We start from the raw sequence: 24724 nt of genomic DNA, 5'->3' as shown, positions 1-24724 counted from the left end.
GGCTTTCCGACAAGCGGGGGTGTGTTTGCGTGCGCGGATACGTGTCTGTCGCCTGTGTTTGCCAGCGACTGAACCCATCGAGGTCTCTAATCTCCCGGCCTGCAGTGCGTGCGTGGAAGTGGAGAACGACGCCGCCGCATTAACCCAAGCGGACCCTTCTTTTTTTTTCCTCTTTTCCCTCCATCTTTGTTTCTCTTTTGCTCCAGATTTATTATCTTTATTCCTCATCTTTTTTCTTTTTTCTTCCTCTCAGCGCTCCCCTCATCTTTGTTTATCTCCCCTTCCCTTTCAGCACTTTGTTTTTCAGCTGATGACTTCATTGCACTCGCTCTCTCCTATCTATTTCTCTCTCCTCTGCCTCAGTCTGATTTCCAATCCCGGTTCATTAGGTTCAGTGGATTGGCTTTCTTCCTGCAGCACACCCCCTCTGCCACCCAAGCTGGCTTTCATTATGGACAAGGGTGGTCCACACACACACAAACACACACACACGCATGCTTTATCCCGCTGAGGACCCACTCCAATACCCACCATTATCCGTCACCCCTCTACGCCTTCTATCTCCATCTCTGGCCTTCCTCCATTTCAATCTTTTTTTTTTTCTTTTCTGCGTCTCTGTTATCAGGTCGCCTCTATTCATCTTTTTCTTTTCTAAAACACTCAGATAAAAAAAAAAAAGGTGGTTAGCTGGGCTTTGTGTGCGTCTGTAGGGATGGCAGCCCTCAGACGGCTCTGACCGCGCCCGGACGGCTTTTATTTAGGGAGACAAATGTCTTTTCCCACATGTCGCTCCTTAGGACCACATGTAGCTGAGCTTCAGCCCCGCCGTAGTACAGCAGGCTGGCTTTTTTTATTAAACACCACTTGACACGAGGAGGTGAGCAGCTTTTATTGACCCTGGATGTCTTAGCAAAGAAGACTGTTGACTCAGAGGCTCTGCTCACACAGAAAGCCTCCGCCTCGCCTCGCCTCTTGTGGAGGTGACTGCTGGACCGACTCTGTGCTAAACTCTGAGAAAGCATTGTGGATCCTCTGGCTCTAAATTCTAAAAACTTTAAAAAAAAAAAGAAAATCTAATGGGAATCCTGTGCTTTCTCTCTCCCTAATGCACATGTTTGTCCAACAAAGCTTTTGGGAAATGCTCCGTGTGCATTAGGCTATAAGATGTTTAAAGTGCAGGGGCAGAGCAGACCTTTTAGAGATTGGGGACTCTTTAAAGTAGACCAACAAACTCCTTTGTCCTTGGTTTTGACTAGACGTGCAGAATATTAGGAAACCGTTCAGATGTGATGTTGAGCAATGCTATAAGAATGTAATGTGTCTCTTTGTTTTCCACCAAGTCGCTAGAATCTATACAAGATGAAGGAATCAAGGGCAGCAGAAGTCTGACTAAATGGCCAAATGCATTGAGGAACCTGAATACATGGGATCTGATGCCCCAAACAAACAAAAAAATCATCTGTTTCAGTGATGAAACTCAAAAAGGGGAGCCCACCATTAGATTCATAGAGATTTTTCAGCAGAGGGAAGCTTTAAGTGCTTCTAAAATCCCCCGTTACGCTTTCGGACTGACTTTGGAGCTGATGAAAGGTGACGCAGCTCCTCAAATCACCAGCGGCGGTCCAAACCTGAACAAACTCCTGCTTCACAATCATCTCAAAGCAGAGCTTGTTTTTTTTTTTTTGTGTGTGTGTGTGTGTGTCTGTTTTTTTTAGATCCTTTGCGCTTTTTTCTGTCCCTGCTACCCACATCCCTTAATTCAGGGACACCAATTTGATCAGGTTTGACTATTCTGTTAAGTATGAAGCAGCTGAGTGGAGGTTGAAGCAGGGATTTTACATTTTACCAGCAGAAGGACCCAAGTTGGCTGCTGGCAAAGCAGACTTTTATCTCCTCTTCTCAGAAAATGATTTTTTTAAATTATTATTATTATCTGCCAGGGTCATGCAGCCTGGAATACATTTTACTCCCAAACTTTGAAACTGTTTAATTTTATCTGGCTGACACGACACAGGAAATACGTTTCAGATACATTTTTTTTTTTGTCTTGTCTTACAGATGTTTGAATTTCCTCTGTGCTGTTTATTATTTGGTTTCTGCTTTTTATACCAAATCTTTTCATCCTCACTTCTCCATCTCTCTAATATTATTCCCTTCCCTTTGTTTTATCCCAGCCTCCCCCCCCTCCTCCTTACCCAACTGTCCGCTGGGAAGATTGCCTTCATAAAAAATGAAAAGGGTTATTTAAGAGAAACAGCAGCCTAATGAAAACCTATTATCGTCTCCCGTGGCGAGGCGCCCGCGGTGGCAGCCGCCGCTCCACCTCAGCCGTGTCGCAGGTGGGGCGCTGGCTGCTTCTCTGGCTCCCCTTTTTTTATTATTCCTCTGACTGTCTCCTCTTTATCTGTTCTCGTTTTTCGCCCGCAAAAAACCTCCATCTTTTTGTTACAGTTTGCCTCCCTTTTTCATTTCCTCTCTCGGCGCGCGCGTCGTCTCCCCGTCCTCCGCCACGTTACGCAAGGGATTCATTTCCAGCACCAGCCCCGTGCCATTATGAAGTGGTAAAAAGAGCATTTGTGAAGCAGCACAAAGCCCCGAGTGGCGCTTTGTGCTGCCGAGTACGTTCCTCGTGTAATAAAGGTGTGTTTCTGTGTTTCTGTGTGTCCTAGTGGCCGACGAGAGCAACGTTGGATCGCTGGCGGGGCAGAGAAACGGTGAGTGGTGGCTAAATAAGCCAGCCTTCCCTGTTTTTTTTTTTTTTTTTTTTTACCTATATTCTTCCCCTCCCCTCGCCGCCCAGCTGACACAGTTGAGTTGTGAAGCACTTAGTGTGCAAGCTCCCGCTGCTTTACGGCCGTCCAGGTCAGGAAGCCCACAGCGTTCAATCCTGCCCCAGCTTGACAGCCGCCGCGTTACATCACAATCGCTTCGGCTGCAGTTATTCGCCGGCACTCGGGTTCCGCCTCCTTTTTTTGTTTGAGAAACGTCCTTCTTTAAGGTACACCGGCACGAGAAACGTTGCCGCTTTTCTGCTCCGAGTGGAGAGCAGTGGATCAAAGTGCGGTCAGTTCAATGTTCCCAAACAGAGTTCTTCACGTGTCCGACTGCAGGAACAAACGCTCACGGCGCGCTGACGCCAGCTCTGAGGGCTGCAGGATTCAGAGATTAAATGGAAAGTGGCGCCAAACAGACAGGAAAGGAACTGTTTTAGGTCGTTTTTTTATTTTATTCTAATAGGGGCAGGAATTACACATTGACGATCGACCCCCGAAGGAGCGACCGTGAAGCAGCCCTTACATTCAGGTGCATCTCCATAACTTGAGAAGATCTGTTTATGTAACCTGTATACATACACAGGTTGCATACTTTATATAGGTTCATTAGACGCTGAATGTGTGATCTATTTCAGACATATCTTGGCTTACAAGTGATGGAAAAAGAGGTCATGTCCTCTGCAGGGGCCTACATGCAGTCAACACTTTGGGGGTGGGGGGGTTACTGCATCAGTGCAGCGTAGCATGGAGGTTGTCAACCTGTGGAGTAGACGAGATGTGCATGAAGTCCAGGATCTGAGGGGTTTCTGTTGCCACATTTTTTCTTTCCACTGAACTTTCCATTGAATGTGACCATTTGTAGCCTGATGACAACTGTAAAGGTATCAGTGTTTCAAAAGGTTGTTTAGGCCATACTTTTGTTAAAAAAGATTGTTATTGCCCTCATGGTTGTTCAAAATAAAAAAACAAAGAGTTTTCTGTAAGCAGTGCACCATACTCATCAACAAAGAACAAAAGTTGCTGAAAGTTTAATTCTTGGTGATGTTCTAGTCTGGTGAGGGGTTGCGGTACCTGCTGGCCTCGTTGAAGCGCTCCCTCCACCACTGAGAGCTGGTTGAGGAGCTCCAGGAGGAACACGGCTCCATCGTGATCGTATGAGCCGTTCAGCAGCCGGCCTTCATCATGTCCTGTCCTTTACACAAGCGAAGGGTCGTGAGCAGCGTTACGCTCGGCACGACCTCCTTGCTTCTCCTCTCTCTGCTTCTGTCCCGCGCTGAGAAGCACACGCCTCCTCTGGTCCCTTTAACCCTAACCTGCAGCAGCCCAGAAATCTGGTTGCCGGTTGAAAACAAACTGGGCCGACCTCAAATTCTCTCTGCTCAGCATTCCCACAAGTGGCTCCTTCTCCTCCTCCCTCCTCCCTCCTCCTCCTCCTCTTTATGCTTATCCCGGTATATGTAAAGGTCCGGCATAAAGAAAGCCATCCCTCTCTTCCTTTCTTCTTGTGCCTTTCTGTTTTTTCATCTCCTCTCCACTCCACGTCTTGGCTAATGCGTATTGACAGGCTCTTGCATGGTTCTCATTTTTTGCCGACGCAGCGTTTCTGCGGCCGTTTTCCTGCGCCGCGCCTCGCCCCCCCGCCCGTCGCAGCCACCGCCGCCCGCCTCCCTAAATGGCCTCAGTGTTTCTTTATGGGCTTTGACATATTTCATTAGGCGGATGGTCTTAAGAGGCCCGCCTGGCTTCTTTAATCTGGCTAAAACCTTTTTTTTTTTTTTCCCCTCTCGGGCTCAACCTGCTCCGAGGTGCGCTTCGCTCCCTCGACTCTCCCTCTCTTTTTCCTCTCATTCAGTCGTTCTCTCCATCACTTCCTTCAGCCGTCCCGCCCTCTTTCCCTTTCTGTCTTCATCCCCCAGTCCTCTCTCTCCATCGTCAATAGAGATTTGAGTTTAATTTCCTTCATGTTCTTCTAACACTTTTTTTTTTTTTTTTTTTTACCTCCTCTTCCCACTGCGCTCTCTCCGTTGCCAACTGTTACCATCCTCTCAATCCCAAAGCGTCATTCCTCTTTCTCCCCCTTTTCATCCTTCTCTCTGTTCTACATCCAATTCTCTTTATTCTCGCTTTGGTTCTGTTTCCCTCAGCAGACTGATCCTTTTTTTAGGAGCTCTCTCTCTCTCTCTCTCCCCCCGCCTCCCTGCTCCGCTGCAGCTGTATCTGTTCCAGTCTTATGTGATTATGGTGAACATGCTCCAGTCTCGGAGTTTCCTCCACCGAGTCATACCCGGCGCAGCATTTCCCACCGTTTTTTTTACCAGTGTGTGTGTGTGTGGCGAGAGGCATGCAGACAGCCGGAGGAGTAATGAACAGCTATTCCTTCGTTCTACCCTGCGGTTCTCTTCTTGAGGATCTATCATCTCACCAGGCAGCAGGCTGTCCTCTTACAACACACCTGGGAGCTCATCTAGCTGAGACTCCCACCTACTCGCCCACTGACACCCTCAATAAGCAGCTTCACGCACGCTCGCTGCTTTTGGACTCCTGCATGTGTTCCTGTGTTGTTGTTGTTGTTGTTGGGTATTTTTGGGGTTCTTTTTTTTTGGGAGCCAGCAGCGATAATTTCCTTTTTTTGGTTCCTGCTTTTCTGTACAAAATAGGAGTTTAGTAAGATGGTGAAGATTCTCAGTCATTACAAAAAAAGTAAAAAACAAAGCAACTGGACTTGTTTTTCGTAGTTGAAGACGTTTCGCTTCCTCTCCAGGAAGCTTTCTCAATTCAAAAAGTCTGTAGTAATGTGGAGTAACAAGCTTTATACTACTGCCTAACAAAGGCCTTGTAATGGCTTAGATAACATGCAAATACAACCAAAACAGGTCTATCCCTTAGTAATGGGCGGTCGTTAAAGACATTAATGCAGCAGATTGAACCAAAACTGGTCCACTCCTCTGTAACGAGGAGTCTTTAGGGTTATTATTGGCTTGGCTTAAAGGAACAATGTTTAGTAAGAGTTTAGTAAGAATATAGAGAAGATTTCCTCCATCTTAGAGGTCTTTGCTTCTAAAGTGGTGCTGTTGGTTTTAGGTAGTGTCGCACCGATGTTGTTTTTTGGCCCCGATACTCGATACCTGGCTGTGCGGTATTGGCCGATACCGATACCATCTGTTTTAAATTGATGTGTGTTTATATATATGAAGAACTGCATACTACTTAGAGTAGTGGAACTTTTTATTGCCTACCTGGAATGGGTGACAATAGTTGAATAAACTTTTGGCTCTCAAAGGCCAAAATAGTGCAACATTCGTGAAAATATAACATGTATAATAGTAGTGCAACAGTAAAATTACATTAATAATTGAATAATCTCTCTTAAACCCTGAGTTTTGGCTCTCAAATGCCAAAATAGTGCAACTTTCATGAACTTATATAACATGTACAATACTAGTCGGGAGAGAGAAGGCTGCGTCCAAGTGACATACAAACATCAAAATGGTATCAGTGCCTATTTGTTGGTACTCGCCGATACCGATACCACCATTTTAGTGCTGGATCGGAGCCCCGCCCGATAATGGTGTCGGTACAACACTATTTTTAGGTGAGAGTATTTCAAAGGTATCCATCCGTCCTCAGGTCTTGCCATGCCGTTATCCTGTCGTCCGTACGTCCATCTACCTATTCGTCCACCCAGCTTTGTGTGTAAGCAACAGGTTAGCAAGGACGGAGAACTCTGGAATGTTCTCCTGGAAAGGTTTGAACTCCAAATAGAAAGTGCGAGGCTCAGATTATGTATCTGACGGACCTTTTAACTCTCCAGCAATATCGCTGTTAGGCTAAAACGACTGTTTGACGGTGGAAAAAGTTAAAATCATTTGCTTCGTCCAAGTAATCCCAACATTTTAAATGAAGTGCACATTTTTTTAAATATATAAAAACTCTACGCATTAGTCTGATAGCTTCAGATAGGTGCACACCGTTCAGTTCTCCTTTGTGGATTAAGCTTTCTTTTCCACCAAGCATCTCCAAATGCAACCTCCGCACCTTTCACCCCAACCCTCAACCAAGCTGGACAACCCAGCAGAGGTAGGGAGTAATTCTGAAAACGGTCTTTTAAGTCCCCTCCAGTTACCACAGCTCTTCATCCAGGCCATACGTTCGCATTTCCTCATGCATCTAAACAGCTAAACACAATTACTGCCAAGGCGACGCCTACATCCAGCTCCTGCGTCTGCCTCTGATGCAGCTGAGTGCATTCAGATAGTGACGGGGGAGGAAGCTTAATGATCGAACCGGTCTTTAAGTGGAGGAGAGTTTTGATTGGCCATAACATGAATTAGATTTGCCTTTACTAGCTGTACAGCTGCATAAAGCAATTGGATTTGAAGTCGGGTTTGTCGGGCGATTAGCTGAGATTTGCTGCGCCTCAACGTTTAAGGGATATGGCAGGTGATATCTTGGATTTCTCCTCCTGTCACTCAGAGTGATAAGAAAAAGCTTTTATATATAATAGCATGATCAATTTAGGTGTATTAGGAATGCACATTTAAAAATAGTCCCTTGTGAGAGCAGAGTTTATGCTTGTTTGCCTGCGTGTCTTATGACATATGTTCTTAAATCTATTCTGCTCCTTTATTCCAACCAAATCAAAAAAATCATTCCATTCTTTATGTATGGATGTGTTTTATTTAAAATAAACCGTTACTAGGCTTGAAATTCAATAAACAGATTGAGCCTGAGGCACTGAGATCATGCGTTCTGTTGTTTCTGTATCTGTGTTTACAGTAACATGGAGGTCAGGGCGGGTTTTACTGCTTTCGTGAAGCTAGTTTTTATGCAATTTCATGTAACTGTGGCAACCTTTCTGAAGTTTGCTGCAAAGCCGCATGCTGTGAAGCCATTCTGATCCACCTGAGATCCACCTGAGAGGTGTCTTAATACTTAGTCTGGGCTCCTTTTGCATGAGTGACTGCATCAATGCAGCGTGGCATGGAGGCGACCAGCCTGTGGTTCTGCTGAGGTGTTCAGGAAGCCCAGGTTGCGTTGATACCAGCCTTTATTGGGTCTGGTGTCGCTCATCTTCCTCTTGACAATACCCCATATATTCTCCATTGGGCTAATCATCACAGTAACAACTGAACTAGCTTGTGAACCATCCCTAACTGAGGACACTTCACACTGGACTTCAAATAATGTGGATTCTGTGCCTCATTTTGCTTGACAACCCTGTCAAGGCTGCGGTTATCCGTGTTGCTGGCGCACCTTTTCCTACCTCACTTCTTCCTTCCACTCAACTTTCTCTGTGAGAGAAGCTGTCTCCCTAAACAGTGACGTTTTTTGGGGCTTACCCTTCCTGTTCAGGAGTCAGGAGTCGTCCAATCAACTGCCTAGGCCATAACATGGACGTTATTGTGGAAATGATCTGTTTTGATTGCCCTTATGTCAAATTTTCTTAGACGTTGAGTCATAGATTATCATTATTTGTGTGCCGTAATCATCAAAATTACATGAAATGAAATATTTCCCTATGTAATCAATCGATACGAGTTTCAGTTTCAGAAAGCGGCGCCAGAAGACATTGAGCCTTTTCACGGTCTTCTAATTTTCTTACACGTACCTGTGTTGTTCTACAGGTGTGTCACTCTGGCTTTTAAAGAGGTTCTTTTTCTGGAACAAAGCAGCGTGATGGTGTCGCATTAGTCCTTTCAGACCCTCGCAGTGAAGAAAAACCCTGCGGCTACACTCTAGGCAAAGACTTCACCGCTGTCTGCTTAATGCAGACACGACAGCATCCAGCCTCCAGAGTCACGTCACACACATCACTGTGTGATGCGTGCTGGTCGGGCATATGCTCAGGTGGACGTCTGCATGTTCAATTCCTCCTTCTTTTTTTTTTTTTTACCTGTTTTTACTGTAGATGGCAGCTTTCCAGAGAGCTAGCTGCTAATAGTGTGAAAACACATTCTATATAACACTGTAATCCCTAGAAAGAGTGGTTTCTGAAGCTCGTAACTTGGACATTCAACTAAGTATGTTAAATATACACTCCCTAGTCACTTTATTAGGTATGATTGTTCATTTGCTGGCAAATCAGCTAGTTTTTGCAGCTTAATGCATTTAGACATCTAGGCGGGAGGCTTTAGTTGTGATATGGTTGCTGGAGCCTGTTGGGCCGGCCTGAGTATATTAGAGAGTGTTGACCTGTGATCCGAGACAGAAATACCCTGTGAGCAGATAGAAATGCCTCATGGATGTCAAAGGAGAGTGTGCTGACTGCTGAACAAAAGGCAACAGGAGCTGGAACCCCCCCCCCTCCTCCTTACAACCATGTTATGCAGAATATTGTCTCTGAAGGAACGACGCGTTGAATCTAGAGTAGGCGTGTCAAACATACGGCCCGCGGGCCAGATCCGGCCCGCCGAACAATTTAGTCCGGCCCTGTGGCTAAATGCATTATCATTATTAAAAAAAAAAAAAAAAGTTATTTATTTATTTATTTTTTCCCAGTGTCCTGTCTGGCAATGTGGCAGTAAGAATTGTTTTTTTAATGCTAAAAAGAGCTCATCCGATTTGACTTTCACAAGTGGAGCAGTACTGCTTTTGCCATAGTGCTTCGCTTGATTTATGAATGTGAATAGTTTTATTATGATTTATGCGGGGAATATCTCAAATGATATGGACACTACAATGGGAAAGTAGGAGAGGAAAGGAAGAACAAGAAGAAAAAAAGAAAAGGTGAAAGAAAGAGGAGATAAAAGGAAGAGAATGATAAAACAATTATTGAAAAAAAAACATGTACTTCGTTTAATTGAAAATCTGCAGTGCCTATATTGTCCACGAGGGGTGCTGTGTTGAATAAATGTTTTTCAACATTGTCCAATCACTGTGATCAGTTCTTATGCATAATGCACAAGGAAATGTTTAACTGAGTAAAAGTATTGTTGAAATTGCACATACTTTTCTTAAAAACGCTGAGGTTATTCATAATATATCGTGTAAAAGTGAAATTCATTTAATATAAAAATCAACACATCCACATTTATTAGTTCTATTTAATCTTGCAATGAGTTTACTCGTGTGGCCCTTTTGAGATCAGATTAAGCTGAATGCGGCCCCTAAACCAAAATGAGTTTGACACCCCTGATCTAGAGGCTAAGAGGAGGGTCCGCCGCTCATGCCAGTAGATGTCCGAGGAGCGTTTCAAACACCTTATAGCTCTTTGCCATGAAGAAATGAGACAGTTTGATGGCAAAAGGTGGCACAGATTAGATTAGTTATTCATGACACACACACGACTTTAGCGGGTGTTTTATTAGTTAAAAACCAACAAAACTAGTCAAAGTGGCTGAGATCAAACAGTGAGATCGTGACTTTACGGCTTGATCTTGGATTGAGGAGCGTTAAAAATGTGAAGGGCATTGCCCGTCAGGCCGGCGGCTCTTTTTTATTTATTTTTTTTGTATTATTTGGCTGTTTAGTTGTTTGTCAGATACGTGTACCAGCTTGAACCGGCGGCAATCAGGCGGACGTGATGCGAACGGATCCGAGCGAGGGCATCTGCCGGCACGGCGGGCAGCGATATGTGATAAACGCCGATTTCACCCTCCATTGGATCGAGCTGCCGATGATAGCCACCCCTCTCTCTCTCTCTCTCTTTCTCTCCCCTCATCTCATCCCTCCTATTAAACCCTCATTATTCATTTACCTCCAGCCGCAGCCGCCTGACACGCATGCAATGAGTGCGCTGCCGCCACACAAAATACACGCTCCAGCAAAAGTGAATTGCTCTCATATTACTTCTGCTATTTCATCTAAGGCGGTCAAGGACACACACCGCTATCTCATAAAAGCAGCATTGTGACTATTTTTTCCCCCCACTTGGATGAAAATTCTCACATTTTTGTAATGAATACACACGCGACCACGTGCTCAGACACACAGTTTCCCCTTATAGTGGCGCAGTGCACTGGCAAGGAGCTTAATTCTATCAGGCTGTGAGCCGGACAGCCGTAATTACATTTGTGACACAAATCCTGTCTCTCAAATTGAGCGTTTTATTCCTGAGCGCTCCCGCCTCTCTATTTATAACCCTTATTCCCCATAAATCCCACTTCCTCTCAGAAAGTCAATTTGGGACTTAAAAGGCAGCGACGCTTCGCTTAGTTTGCCTCCTCCTTCGACTCCCATCGCCGCTTCAGTTTCACTACCCCCTCTTTTTTTTTTTTTTTTTTTTGGGCTCAACTTCGAAGATTTAGAGGCATCTAAAATGACAAAAAAAAGGCTTTAGAAGCGAGTGCCATGATCCAAAGAAGTCATTCCTATGGAAGAGTCTCAGTGGGTGAAAAAAGCGGCTCCCTTTTCTGAGCGTCGGAGATGCATTTGTTGCTTCTCTTTGTTGGAGGGGTTTCTCCTTACCGCGCTGTCCTTCAATTTCTGCCAGAGCATGAATGTCAGAATGCCTCTTTGACAGCGGCATCATCATCTTCTTGACATTTACTTTCTTTTCCCCGTTATCTCTTTTCTTTATAACCCGGTGCCTCGTCTCTCGGCTGAATCAGATGTGGCCTTCATGGAGGCCGCACCTGACTACGCTGCTGTTCATTTCCCCCCTGCTTTCCAATCCATTTTATTTTTATTAATGCTGAAATTATGACCTACACCACCACGGATTAGACAGCTGACTTGGCCGACAGACGTTCTCTGTAAGGAGGGTCCGCCGCTAAACGTCATTGCTAAGGAAGACCAGTCCTGTGTCCAAGCTTACTGAAGGAAAGTTAAGTGGAAGGAAGAAGTGCAGCGGAAAACTGTGCACGGCCGACAGGGGTTAGGTTTCAGATGATTTTAAATCAAATAAAACAACTTTATCTTTTTGAGTTCAATTGTGTAGATGTTGCTTTTTTAATTAATTTCTAATTGATGTAGGCTTTTGAATGCCAACATATCAGTTCATTAAGCGACGCACCACTCCAACTTTTCACTTCCCTTAAGCTCATGCTTCTTCTCAAGTTTTCACTTTACCTTTTCCTGCAAAGCCTGATTTAATTTAATTTTTTTCACCCATTTCCACACAGTTTTTTTTCATTATCCCTCCTCTTCTTTCTCTGTTCAATCTTCATGGATTCTCAACACTGGATTTTTACCTTGTTAAGCTTCACTAAAACTTTTTTGTCTCTCTTGTTGTGTCTCTGTTCTGTCTTCTGTAACCCCAGTCGGTCGAGGCAGATGACCGTTCATACTGAGCCTGGTTCTGCCGGAGGTTTTTCCTTCCTGTTAATTGGGAGTTTTTCTTCCCACTGTCGCTTCATGCTTGCTCAGTATGAGGGATTGCAGCAAAGCCATGTACAATGCAGACGACTGTCCCTGTAGCTCTACGGTTCCCCAGGAGTGAATGCTGCTTGTCGGGACTTTGATGCAATCAACTGGTTTCCTTATATAGGACATTTTTGACCAATCTGTATAATCTGACCCAATCTGTATAATATGATTGAACTTGATTTTTTTAAGTGCCTTGAGATGACATGTTTCATGATTTGGCGCTATATAAATAAAATTGAATTGAATTGAATAGAACTGCTACCATTAAAGAACCTTGAATACTACAGAAAGTCTTGAGACTTTTTTCACATGTATTCTAGGAAAATGAAGATTAAATCATAGGTTTACTTCTATGATTAAGCTCAAATAGTGAGCTTATTCCATCTATCTGTAAACCATATTGAGAACAAGCACCGAATGACTTTGATGACTATTAAAATCAATCAGTTGGAGACACAAGTTATTATTTATAGGGGACAGGCTTATGGCAAAATCTTGGCTGGATATTTTACCCATTTTTTTTGGTAAAAGTGGAAGAATTCATGTAAAGTGGTCAGGCACAGGCCACAGTTTAAATCAGAGTGGTCATATTTTCATCAGGGTTGAGGTCAGAGCCATTCCAGGAGCAAGTTGTTTCCCCTGCAGCATCTCTTACCTGACCAGTTCTGGTCTGGCTTTAAATGCCTGGTTTTGACCACCACCATGCCTGAAGAGTCTGCAGTGTCAGAGGTTTGGGAAAGCCTTTCCAAAAGTCCATTTATCTCTTCCCAAACCGGTTCTGATGTGTGGTGGGGATCATGACCAACCTCGTGCAGTGCACCGGTACCAATCTACAGCATGATGCCTCTAACGCCTTACTTTACAGATGATGTTCCTAAATTTTAAAGTCTCCGCCTGACTCCTCTAAAGAGCTCAAACTTTTTTATCGAGCTGGACGATGTCGATTTTGGAAGTCTGCCATCAAATATCCAGCCAGAATAATGCCAGAAACTATTTATGCAGAGGTTGTCGATCCAAATATAAGCATAAAAAGACACAGAGCTTCTGTTTCTCATATACAGCCTCCCCCCACATTAAAGATAACTCATGAATAAAAGACAGCAATAATTTGATTCTACTTCATTAAAAATGTTTCTTTAGACCTGAACAGTTGCTGCAATACAAGAAAGTCTAATTGCAGAATATTAAGCTGTTTTGGGCATGATTTCAAATATTGCAATAAGAGCATTTGGTCTTGATTATATTTGAGTCTGAAATATAGCCTTTAAACCATGAGTGTAACCTCGGTGTGTCGGTAAGATTAATTACACTCAGTATACTGAATTATTAAAGTACCCTTTCCGACTCCCTGAAACATATATTCTTCCCAGTTCTTATGGAAAGTAAAGTTTCTCCAAATTGAATTGTAGGGAGCATTCATTTCAGAGGGTTTAATGCACATGCCCTTTAATTAAATAAGGAAGTATAACTCCGGGAGATGTGTACAAATGCAATGTTTTGTAAGCAGTTGGCTAGATTTTGCTAAAAGCTTGTGATCTCAACAAGATTATTCCATCTCATTTTAGCAGAGGCTGCATTACTAATTCAGAGCAAAAACTTCCTCCCCCATCCATCAGCCGGCCTTGTTTTTTCTGTCTCCTCATTCCAGTCATCGTCTGGTTCGGTTGTGGGAATTGGGTTTAAAAAAAAAAAAATTAAAAGGACGCTGGCATTGACCGAGGGGAATTTCAGGCACCATTAAATAATCTAATACTACCTACTTATAAGTGAATATTTAAAACAACTCTGTTTAAGCGTGAGACCATGTTAATTGCGTGAGCCCACTAGAATTAGCATCTGTAGCACTGAAATCTGAAAACTGGCTTCCCTTTCAGACCGCTGCATATGATCCTTCTGGTGGGGGTACTGCTGTAAAACATGTAGAATACAGATATTTGCTGCTTTTATTTACATAAGCTGGGTTTAACCAATCGAAGCAGTCGGTCACGATCTGCTCCAGAAAATAACCTTTTTGTTGTCTCTTTTCGTTCTGAAGAGTCCCGTTCTGGAGGAGCGCTGGGTCCCACCCTCGGCCTCATGAAGTCCAGTTCCCTGGAGAGCCTCCAGACGGCCGTGTCCGAGGCCCAGCAGAGCCGGAGCCAAGCGCAGGTCCCGTTCCACCGGCCGCGGCCGCAGGTGATCCGAGGTCGAGCGTGCAACCAGAGCTTCCGCATCGCCATCGACAAATCCTACGACGGGCCTTCTGAAGACGGTGAGCAACCGTTCAGAAAGTTCCTTTTGGATGGTTCCTGCTCCTATAATAAAGGCTTTCTGAGACATTGTGTCCGCTTTAATCACCAACCGTACTGCTGATGCTCATCCCTGAGGCTTTTTAACCCACTGGCACTGGAGAAGAGCCAGAGGCCTGCCAAGAGAGGACGCTGTGCTTAGCCTAAGTACCTTAATGAAATGCTACATGATTTTATCCATTTAGCAATATAGAAAGGAGTGCCTTTATATCACAGAGCAGCGTTTCTTTATGTTTCACCTTGTGGCCATGCAGACACCTGATCTTGATGTAATTTCCTTCTGAGATTTAAAGTGAACACAGTTAGCATTTTCTTTATTGACTGGGAAAGGGCAGATATGCAGTTTGGATTCATTCCCCCGGTTGCTGACTTCAGCAGATCTCGCAAAATGTGTTTCTGATGCTTTAAATCAGACTTTCCATACGTGCACGCGCACATCCAGACTTATCCCTGGTAAATACGTGTAAAAATCCTTTGAAATCATCTTTTATTGCAGTCGCACCATGGAATTTTTTTTTAAAGATTTAACCTTTTACTTGATTAAATGTAGTAAGTAGGGAAAAAATAATGACCACCGGACGGCAATTATCGGTACTCTTGCTCTGAATTTTTACAACCCCCCTTTTGGCCATTAGAACAGCACTTAGTCTTTTATATCTTGGACCATTTCTCTTCACATCATCTCTCTGGTCCTTCCAGATTCCTGTCCACCCCACATGTTTGCTGTAGGGTTTATGTTTAGGGGTGATTTTGAAGTCTGTTAGCATAAGTTCCTCCTTATGCCGCCCCCTGACCAATCAAATACCATGAAGTCTGAGATAAAATGTGGTGCAGTCTCACACAAAGTGTGTCCTGGTCCTGGGCAACAAGTAGGGGCTCCACTTTATTATTGATTGTATAAATGCATAATTTCTTTTTTTTTTTAAATCGTCCCTTCCTAATGTCGCCCTGGGCAACTGCCCGTATCAAAAATTGTCGGTACTGGTGAACCATTTCTCTTTCTTGGCCATTCGTTTTGGATCGTTATGCTTCTGACTTGACTCCCAACTTGTTGCCGATGGCATCTAATTGGTAAATTGGTGACGTGAAAAGAAGTTTGTTAAAACTCTGACCTTAAAAAGTCAAGTTAAATAACAAATTGCATCAGATAAAACAATTTTAATGGTATTGTTACTGATACCAATAATCGTGCCACTAGTGGTTTAGTGTTTGTAGGCAAGTAGCTGTTTTCTTGTAGCCAAAACCAGATTCATCAAGTTTATCAAACTAGAGCTTGGCTAAAAGAAACAGTCCTGCATCACATCGTATTTGTACGCCAGGAAAACAGGAAGTGATGGAAGAAGTGTAAATTACACGCACTCTATAGGAGATTATGCGACTGCAATAATTATTTTAAGTGTATTTCCAGTTCTTCAAGACACAAAGCCGATTATTCACACGCCTGTAGTCAAATCCAAAGCTATGGTACCCGCTTTACCTGCTTGTCTGCTTGCTCCTCTTAGACGACGACCTGTCAGACAACAGCTCCGGCCACGAAACGCCTGCCAGCACCTCCTCCCGTCAGGAGCTGGACGTGGACGACGGGAAGAAGAAGAAGAAGACCAAGGGGAAAAAGACGGAGAAGAAGCCAAAGGGGAAGAAGACGACTGAGGAGTTAGAGGACCGACCGCGGAAGAAGCCAAAGAAGTCAAAAGAAAAGAAAAGCGCGGACCTAGAGGATGAACCCGATAAGAAGTCTAAGAAGAAAGGATTTGCCCTCTTAAGGTAGGAAATCCTTCAGATGTAAAATGTCCACCTTGTTTGTGTAGAAACTGCTTTTAAAAGAAAAGCCCCTCTGTCCCCTCGGTTAACTTTCAACAAATGACCCCACTGAGCGCGGCGGGATTACAGGGTACCCGGTGATTGGATATGAACACAACCTTCTCAGTAATGGAGAGTATCCATTATTAAGTCCCGGAGAAACAGTGCCAGCTCCAAAACGCTCGTCACCCCTTTATCAGGCTGTCCCCATCCTGATTTGTGGTGATCCAATCCTGCAGCGGCGGCCCTTATCTGTTGGCACTGACACACTGCGGTCAGTGTATCACCACACTTCTAACACTCGGGATTCAATTAGGCTGTGACGAGAGATAGCGCGGTCCGGGCGTCGGACTACAGATGGCCGATAAGAATCCAATCGGCCGCAGTGTCAGGGGCGGTAATGGAGGAGACGTTGGCCCGGTTGAGGCTGGCGGCGGGGCGTATGTGGGGGGGGGGGGAAGGAACAGGAAGGGCAACGTGAAGGACTCTCCTGGCTTTACCTGATACTTTATCAGCTTTTTTTTTTTTTGGCATCTGAAATAGTTAATTTTCTAATAAACATCAACCTTCTGTTGTTTCTCCGCGGCAGAAACAGACAAATATGTTGCAAGGTGACGCCGGTGGCGGTGACAGATGGTGTTTTTTTTTTTATGAAGCGCAGTTGGAAATCCCCTGCAAGGTTTACCGCATGCATCCACGTCTTATCAGCGGAGGTGCGTCGGTTTTGTCGGGTTTATGGGGAACGGCCTGAAACGCTAAGGCCCAGACTCTCTGTCCTGACTGCGTCTCTAGCTCCACGGCGGACAGAATGCGGTAAAAGCTTCCAGACCGTCGCACCGCCACGCTCTCCCCTCTCTCTTCCTGGCCTTTATCTCGCCAACTTGATTGTTATTGAACTAGAAATATGACTTAATTAGCCAGAGCATTGCTCTATGCAATCTGATTGCTGCTCTCAAATGGTTTTTTACTCCAATAGCAGCATTAGGGAAAAGGGCAAATTATGCACATATGACCTCAATTTACCTCAGCGGTGAAAGTGTGTGCAGCACCAGCTTGCAGTGCAAATGCTGGAAGTCAGCCCTGTCCTTTCAGTGGCTGTAAATATTTAGTTTAACAGCTCAATTATTTGAGGAGCACGTCGCCAACCGCAGGGCGTAAGGTGACCTTTTGGAAGTTGCTTATTTTTGTGGGAGTTTCTTGAATTCAAACAAGCCGCGGCTGGATTGTTTTCATTGTTTCGCTTGATTTCACCTGCTTGCATAATCAAAGTGTTCAAGCACGGGTAAAAAGGGGGAACGGAGGAGGATAAGTCGTGATGGCTGATGGATTTACAAAGTCAAACGTCGTTACATCTGTCCCGTTCAATCAGATCGACCCGTCACAACGGCTGGAAGATGAAGGAGGCGGGAGCGGGGAGCTTTCATCTGGAGTTTTGGTCATAAGCAATTAAAACAGGCCGGGAAATGGCACGAGAGACGGAGTTATCTGATCACACCGTCTTAATGTTGGTTTAACCCGCTAAAACCACAAACGTCTGGGTTTTATTGGGATTGTTCACATGTGGTGGAGAGCTGAAAAACTCTTGGAGGTTCCTTTTTTTAGGATCCAGTCCCAAATACTATAATGCCTATGCTGCACCAAGAGTAACCATATCAAGGCTACAGCTCTGCCACGCTTATGATTCTGCCAAAACGGCCATCGCCATTGATTTTATTTATTTATTTGACAATCGATTCTTTCCTCCCCCTCTTAGTCAATGTTTTTTAGAAATAAAGTAAACGCACGGCAAGACGCAAAGATTTGGGGAAAACGGCTAAAACCAGCTCACTGTCGTCGTTTTAAGCACAGACAGCCAGAGAGGATGGGAAATAATTCTGGAGGGGCTGCAGAAATCCACTAAATTGACCCTAGCCAGATGTATTTCGCTCCGCCTAGCTCCACTCATCCATCTGGGACCTCTCCATAGGAATGGCGTTTCAGAAGGCTGGGCCTTATCAAAAATCCTTGCATATGATTGGATAAGCCACTTGTCTGTCATCTTTATCGACGTGCTATTTCAACCACTCACACCGAAGCTAACCCGTGACGCTGATGAGAGCGACGCAGAAAAAAACAAAACTTGTTTTGTTTTTAATGTGTTTGTGGCTCTAGTGGCACACGTTTTATTGACAGTGACCTGACAGGAAGAGGGGGGAGACAGACGGCAAAGCGCCGCGAGTCAGAGTCTCGTTGAGGACTAAAGGCCTCCTAACATGGTTCGTGCTAACCGCTCCGCCACGGTTAGCGCCCCGGAAAACAAAATTTGCCAAATCCGGTCGGGAGAAGGGCGAAAACATGGTTTCCACCAACAAAAGCCTTCAGAGCCGTTCTCTGATGTTCTTTTAATGAAACAATATTAGGTAGATTGGACAACACGGAAGAAATAGCAGCATCAATGTTAACGCTTGCTTCCTCGATGCGAACCGCCATTGTTGTCTAAATCAAAACAGTCTCACGTCATGGTCGCTTCTCCACTACGTCACATCTATGAAACTCCAGCCCTGCGTCCTGATTGGCTAGACAATAAAATTGGTTGGAGAAATCACTCTCTATGGGAGAGGTCCCAGATGGATGAGAGTGAGGCTAGGCGGAGCGAAAGAGGTTAGAAATCCATAGCTTAGGTGGGAAAACCTGTTGTCAGGAAACTAAAGAAAAAACATGCAGGAGAAAAACAGTTGAGCTTTTTGGCCTTCATGCAAAACAAAGTTGATGTTGGAGAGCTAACTCTGCAGCGTCCTGGTGCGGCAGTGACTCTCCTCAGCAGGGACGGTGAAGCTTTTCAGAAACTAGACGATGGGCATTGCAGGAGGAAAGCCCGTCGGACGCTGCAGAAGACTTAGACGAGGGCGAGGCTTCGCCTTCCAGCAGGAGAACGTCCCTAAACTGACACTCGGAACTACAGGGAACAATAAAAGAACGATGGGAAGAGGGAAAATGACGTGAATCTAAATGCAGACTTAGACTTAGACAAACTTTATTGTCATTTTGTGAGTTTATACAAAAGGAAATCGGTTGTGGTTGTGGGGGAAAAAAGCTCAAGAGGTGCGAGTAGATGTACGCTTTCCGGCTTTGCATAGACGCCGCCACATCTGCCTTCTCCAGCCCGAAGTCACATCCTCAGCTCATCTCCCCGATTCCTAAATAAGCCGAGACAAATGGCAGTGCCCTCCAGACCCGGGGAGCGACTGCTCGTCTGGTCTGCATGCAGACAGTCTTTGCCTGGAACGTCGCCTCGGGGCCGCCGCTGAAACCCTGCCTGCTCTTCTGCTTCCCCTCTGCTGACGTGTCACGGTGGGACGAGACCGGCTGACTGGGTCGCCCTAATAAATTTATACAACATCGTCATGCTTGGATTTGTCTCTCTGTCAAGCAAGATGATCATGATATTAATTCTGGTGAGGATTTGGCTTGTTGTGATCTTCTTCTGACAGAAAATCTGAAAGATGTGCCGCTTTGATTGTCCCATCAAATGCTTTTTTTTTTTTTTTTTTGCGCTGAAACGTCTTCCACAGTTCGCTCAGCCTGCAGATGCTCTGCCGTTCACCGGGGCGTCGTTGCAGATCCGCCCCTGCTGTGGGACACTGACACGCGCCGTCTGTCCCGCATCCTGTCACTCCCGCTCCGTCCCAGGGAGGATCAGCCCCTAACCAGTTTACAGGACATGAAAGCTGACGTCCTGATCTGCTGTTTACAAATCCACATACAGTGTCATATATATGCTCTACCTCCTCCTCCTTCCCCCCACGCTCGCTGCGCTGCAGAAAGCCGACAGGGAAGCAAGCCAATTAGCGCCACCCGTTCCGCTCTCATCCTATCGCTTAGTTGCAGAATGTGCGGGGTTGAAAGGTTGTCACTGGTGGGCCGTGCCGTGCAGAACCAGAGTCTCGATGTCAATAACGGAGTCCCTCTGTTCAATGATTTCTGATGGATTGCTGCTGTTAGCGTTCGCTCGTTTTCTCCCCCCTGAGAACCTTGGCCTTTAGGCGCTAGCTTCATGATGAGCCACCTCTCTTCGCCTCCCTATGTCTGGGCTTTCATCAGTGTACGGTTCTCTGTCCGTGTCTTTCTTATCTACTATGATTAGGCAACATTAAGGAGGAAACCAGGGCTCTTTTGGAGTAATTTTGCTTTGTTGGCTCCATGTTTTCTCCGTTTTCTGGATAATTTCCCTTCCAAAATCCTTAGAAATGGCTTTTGAGCCCTTTACAGATGGATAAATGTCGATTAGTTTCTCATAGTTCTTACATTTAGTTAGTTTGTGAGATCTTTGTTTTGTCAGAGAGTCTATTCAAAGCAAAAAGGAACTAAAAATAGGTCAAATCTTCTTGAAATTAGTTGTATTTGTCCTTGATTTGACCAGGTAAATAAGATAATCTGCCAATGGAATAAGATTTTTGCACTTCATTTTGGATCAACTCATCTCCATCATCTTATTCCAAGTGTAGTTTATCTAATTATCTTAATTTAGGGGTAAAAATACTCATTCCACTGGCAGACAATCTTATTGACCTCCTCAAATCAAGGACAAATACTAAACTACTTACTTTTTGTTCTCTTTTTGCAGTGTTTAAATGAATTCTTGATCTGCGGATGAGGCCAGGTTTGCTTGGTTAGCTTTTTCCCTTATAAATGAAATACGTGTTTTGAAACTGCTCCTTGTATGTAGTCTAGTTATCTTTGTCTGAAAATAAGTTTCATTAAAGTGTAAAAAAAAAACCGAAGAAGAGATCTTTGATGGGTTAACACTTGTCTTGCAGCATATGCCCTATTTTCTTACAAAATACACCAATTCGGTTCGCAAATCTTCACCTCGGATGACTAAGCCAGGTTAAGAAAGTGTCACAGATAACAGAAAATGAAGCGTGGTTGTCACCTGTGTTGGTGGGAATACCGAAATCCTCCTGACACATTTGTGTGAAAAGTCTTAGCCGTGACTTTAAGCTCTAACAGGGGGGCAGAAATCAGGGAGGCAGTGTCTAATCCTATGGCTGGTTGAGACTCTGCAGGTGGATTTCTTTGAGTCAACATTTCATCCGACATTTAAGGACTCCTAGCTGTGCCGATATGGAGCGGAGGCTTCAACGGGATAATTACTAATGTCAACGTTGTGTAAAACATGCACAGGGGTTATATATGTACACTGAATATTTCTATCCATTGTGCATTGCTATTCATCTCTCTATCCCAAATAGTGCTTGCCAAACACTTGATAAAAGACCCAAACATGGCTTGCTAATCAGAGGTGGCTTGTATACATATTCTTAGGGTTTCACGTGGAGGCTTAAGGCACATATTCTCCCTTCTGGGAAGCCATTGAAATGCAGGCATCAACTGTGCACATCTCTCCATGGGTAAAAATATAAACTTAACCCTTTATTTCTTATTTATTGTGTGCAAGCTAGGATAAACTGTGCTTAAAGTAACACAAGAACTTTTTCCTGATGCTTTTTCTGCAACACAAACGTGAAAGAACGACAACACACAAAATGAAAAATGTTAATGTGTTTAGTCAATGAAATGCATTTTCCGTCGTTGCGGTTCTCCCCACCATATATGGACGATGAGACCATATATGGACAGTGTATGTCCATATATGGACGATGACACCATATATGGACAGTGTATGTCCATATATGGACGATGACACAATATATGGACAGTGTATGTCCATATATGGTGTCACAGTCCATATATGGATGATGACACCATATATGGACAGTGTATGTCCATATATGGGCAATAATTGTTCTCAGCCCTTTTCGGCGTGATCGGCAGTCATAAGGAACAGAGTTTAAGGGCATTATTTAAACGCCACTGCTGTTTAAGGAGACCGCATGCCACCACAGGAAGGGATTTCTCTAATCAACACCTACAAAATGCTAATTTCTTCTCCTTTAATGACTAAGAATACAGCAAATGAGACCAACATACCAGTCTAGGTCACCCAGGCTTCCCTCCACTGCTCTGGCTCATACAGGTGGCACCTCCTCGTATATCCTGTCCGTAGCTATGATCCCCTCATTTTCCTCCTCAACGTATTTATCGGAGGACAGAGATGTTCACAAGTATTTAATTTTATTTTTTCCAGGTCAACTCTCAAATCTGACTGAACTAAACATTTCCTCATCGAATCCCTGCCATCTAGTGCAGCTCTAACCCTTCGTCGCTGTCGGCTGGATTTCTAAACCGGGGCGTTTTTTTTTTTGTTTTTTTTTGTTTTTTTTACTCCTTCAAAGGTGCATAGTGGAGAGAAAACGCTGTTTAAGATAAACACTTCAAACTTAATGCTTGACGAATGGGAAGAGGTTGGGCTTGTGCTGAGAACGCGGCTCCAGCTCTTCCTGCCCTTTGCAGCAGTCTCTGTTAAAGCCAGGCCTTCCCGTATTTGCCGGTTAAATTCCTAACTCTTTGACTCGGCCTCAAAATTGCAGCATAATGTTGAAAAAACTGTTTTCAGCAAGGAGTGAATCACTCTTCATAGAGGAATGAAATGGCAACTATTGCCTTTTTTGCTCTCAGTAATTCAGATTTTGAGGGGACTTTTCTTCCCGCAAAGGCGCCCGATGCCCTAAATATAAAAAGCCGCCAAGTGTTTATTTTTATTTTTTTTAAGCCATCGGTGAAAATGAGCTTTTACGCGGCAGAAGCAGCTTCCTGCGCTCACCATTGAGGCACAATTCTAATTTACAACTTTGCCGTGGCGGCGCACAGACACAGCCGCTATCACTGTCAGCAGCTGCCGGAAAACAAATTAACTTTTTCTCCTCCCACCACCTCTTTCCCCCCACGTCCGACGCGTTGGGCAGCTTTCCTGAAATGATGTGCAGGTTTATTGGCGCTGATGTGAGCCGTCAGTCAAAAATCAGAGGGGGACGGGGGGGAAATAGACGGCGAGGATGATGTGGAAATCCTTATGCATATATATCAGGTGATAAAGGGGGAAGTCACGACGACCCTCTACTTTCTGTAAATTCCTCCCATAGGAAGCCTTTGTTTTTTTTTTGTCTTTAATACTGAATACACCTTTAACTCCAGGATGCTCTCTTGTCATTTTTACAGCAGTGGCTTTATTGTTTTTGACTTTCAGACGTCAAACCCGTACGCGGTTCAGAGCGTATAAGTGTTCTCCAAACTGTTTTGGACTAAACCGGTTTCTTGGTCAAACGAACCTGCTGACGCCGTTGTTGAGCGAGGAACACGACACCCTCGTTTGTGCGGTGAGTTACTGTCCATGCCGTAATTATCAAACCCAGACAGTGAGACGAGGGCCTTCCATTTGCGGCGATCAGCTTTACGATCCATCACTTCCTCAAGCGAGGAGTCGTGACATCTGAGTCGACCCCCGGGAGGGACGGACTGTTGGAAGCGCAGACACAGACGTAAGGGCCGGACGGCGTTGCCGAGGCCAGCCACTCATCACTCACCGACCAATAAAAGGCCACAGGAAACAGTCACAGCCAATTAGCATGTGGCCCCACCTTATCCCCCCAAGACGTGCTCACTCGGAGCAAGAGGAGGCGCCAGGAAGTGATTACACCTCTGGTATTGGTTCTGTCCTATGCAGTCGTCTTCTAGCCACGCGTGATGGATGGACGTGCGATCTCGTTTAACGTCTGCTAATGACAGACACATGCGAGAGCAGACCTGTGCCCTCTCTCTTCGTTCCCCCTCAGCATCTCCCCCCCCCCCCTGAAAGGCACACAGAGCGTGACCTCTGCCGTCCAGGCAGAGAAGGTTAAGTGAGACTTGTCAAAGGATGCGTCTCTGACTGGAGGAGGCTACGTCTGCCAGTAGTACTCACGTGGAGCCACAGCAGGGAAAAGGTTGCACATTATCAACTTAGGAAAGGAACATTTGTGTTTGTTGCAACAAGTGGCAAACCACCCAGGGCAGCAGGGTGTGAGGGGCGGCACCATCGTATTTTTTTACCTAAAAACTTAAAAAAGCGGACCGGAGCACTAATGTGGCCTTAAAGGCATACTATGCAACATTTTTCAGTTAATTAATGTGTTCCATACCGTTTTGGATGATTAAATGAGTCATTTCAGGTCGAACAAAGGTTTTCTCGGCCGCCCTGGTGGTCTGTGGGGGAAATACCGTACTTGCAATTGCAGGAGCCCTCGGCCCGCACACACAGAAGTCTCGCTTTATGGCGAGAACTCCATGTGTTTTTGCCCTGCCATTAACTATATGCACGCGCGAAAGCAACAACAAAGAACCGCGTGTTAACGTCAAATAAACATGCAAGCATATCGAGTTTTTTATTTATTTTTTTATTTTTTCTTGAATGTTGGCGAGGCGGTAGCATGCGGCCGCCTCGCCAAGATAGCGCTGCGGGAAGCTTGATGTTCATACCTTCACTGTGTTAATCATTGTTTGTACTGCCGTTTTTTCGGCTTTTCGTTGCGTTTGCCTGTCTGCTAAGCTCAAAACAACCGCGCCTGGCTTGACGGAGAAAACCAGAACAGCTGAGCATCTTTACGACAGTGCACTTTTACCTTCGCCCTCTGGGGGGAG

At 44.8% G+C, this 24724-nt stretch overlaps 1 protein-coding gene across 4 annotated transcripts in view; it reads left to right on the top strand.

Moving 5' to 3' along the window:
• pard3ba (par-3 family cell polarity regulator beta a) overlaps window positions 1–24724 on the top strand; it is a 178929-nt gene that overhangs the window by 92165 nt on the left and 62040 nt on the right. For all 4 annotated transcript variants that reach the window (XM_021313420.2, XM_036127955.1, XM_012857330.2 and 1 more), the window contains 3 exons: window positions 2670–2714; window positions 14116–14331; window positions 15871–16132. In XM_021313420.2, the coding sequence (XP_021169095.2) occupies window positions 2670–2714; window positions 14116–14331; window positions 15871–16132 (523 nt within the window). The remainder of the gene's footprint in view (window positions 1–2669; window positions 2715–14115; window positions 14332–15870; window positions 16133–24724) is intronic.

Source organism: Fundulus heteroclitus, chromosome 24 (assembly GCF_011125445.2).
Source record: "Fundulus heteroclitus isolate FHET01 chromosome 24, MU-UCD_Fhet_4.1, whole genome shotgun sequence".
NCBI lineage: Eukaryota > Metazoa > Chordata > Actinopteri > Cyprinodontiformes > Fundulidae > Fundulus > Fundulus heteroclitus.
Note: the sequence above shows the minus strand (reverse complement) of the source record. Positions and strands in the feature narration are given on the sequence as shown.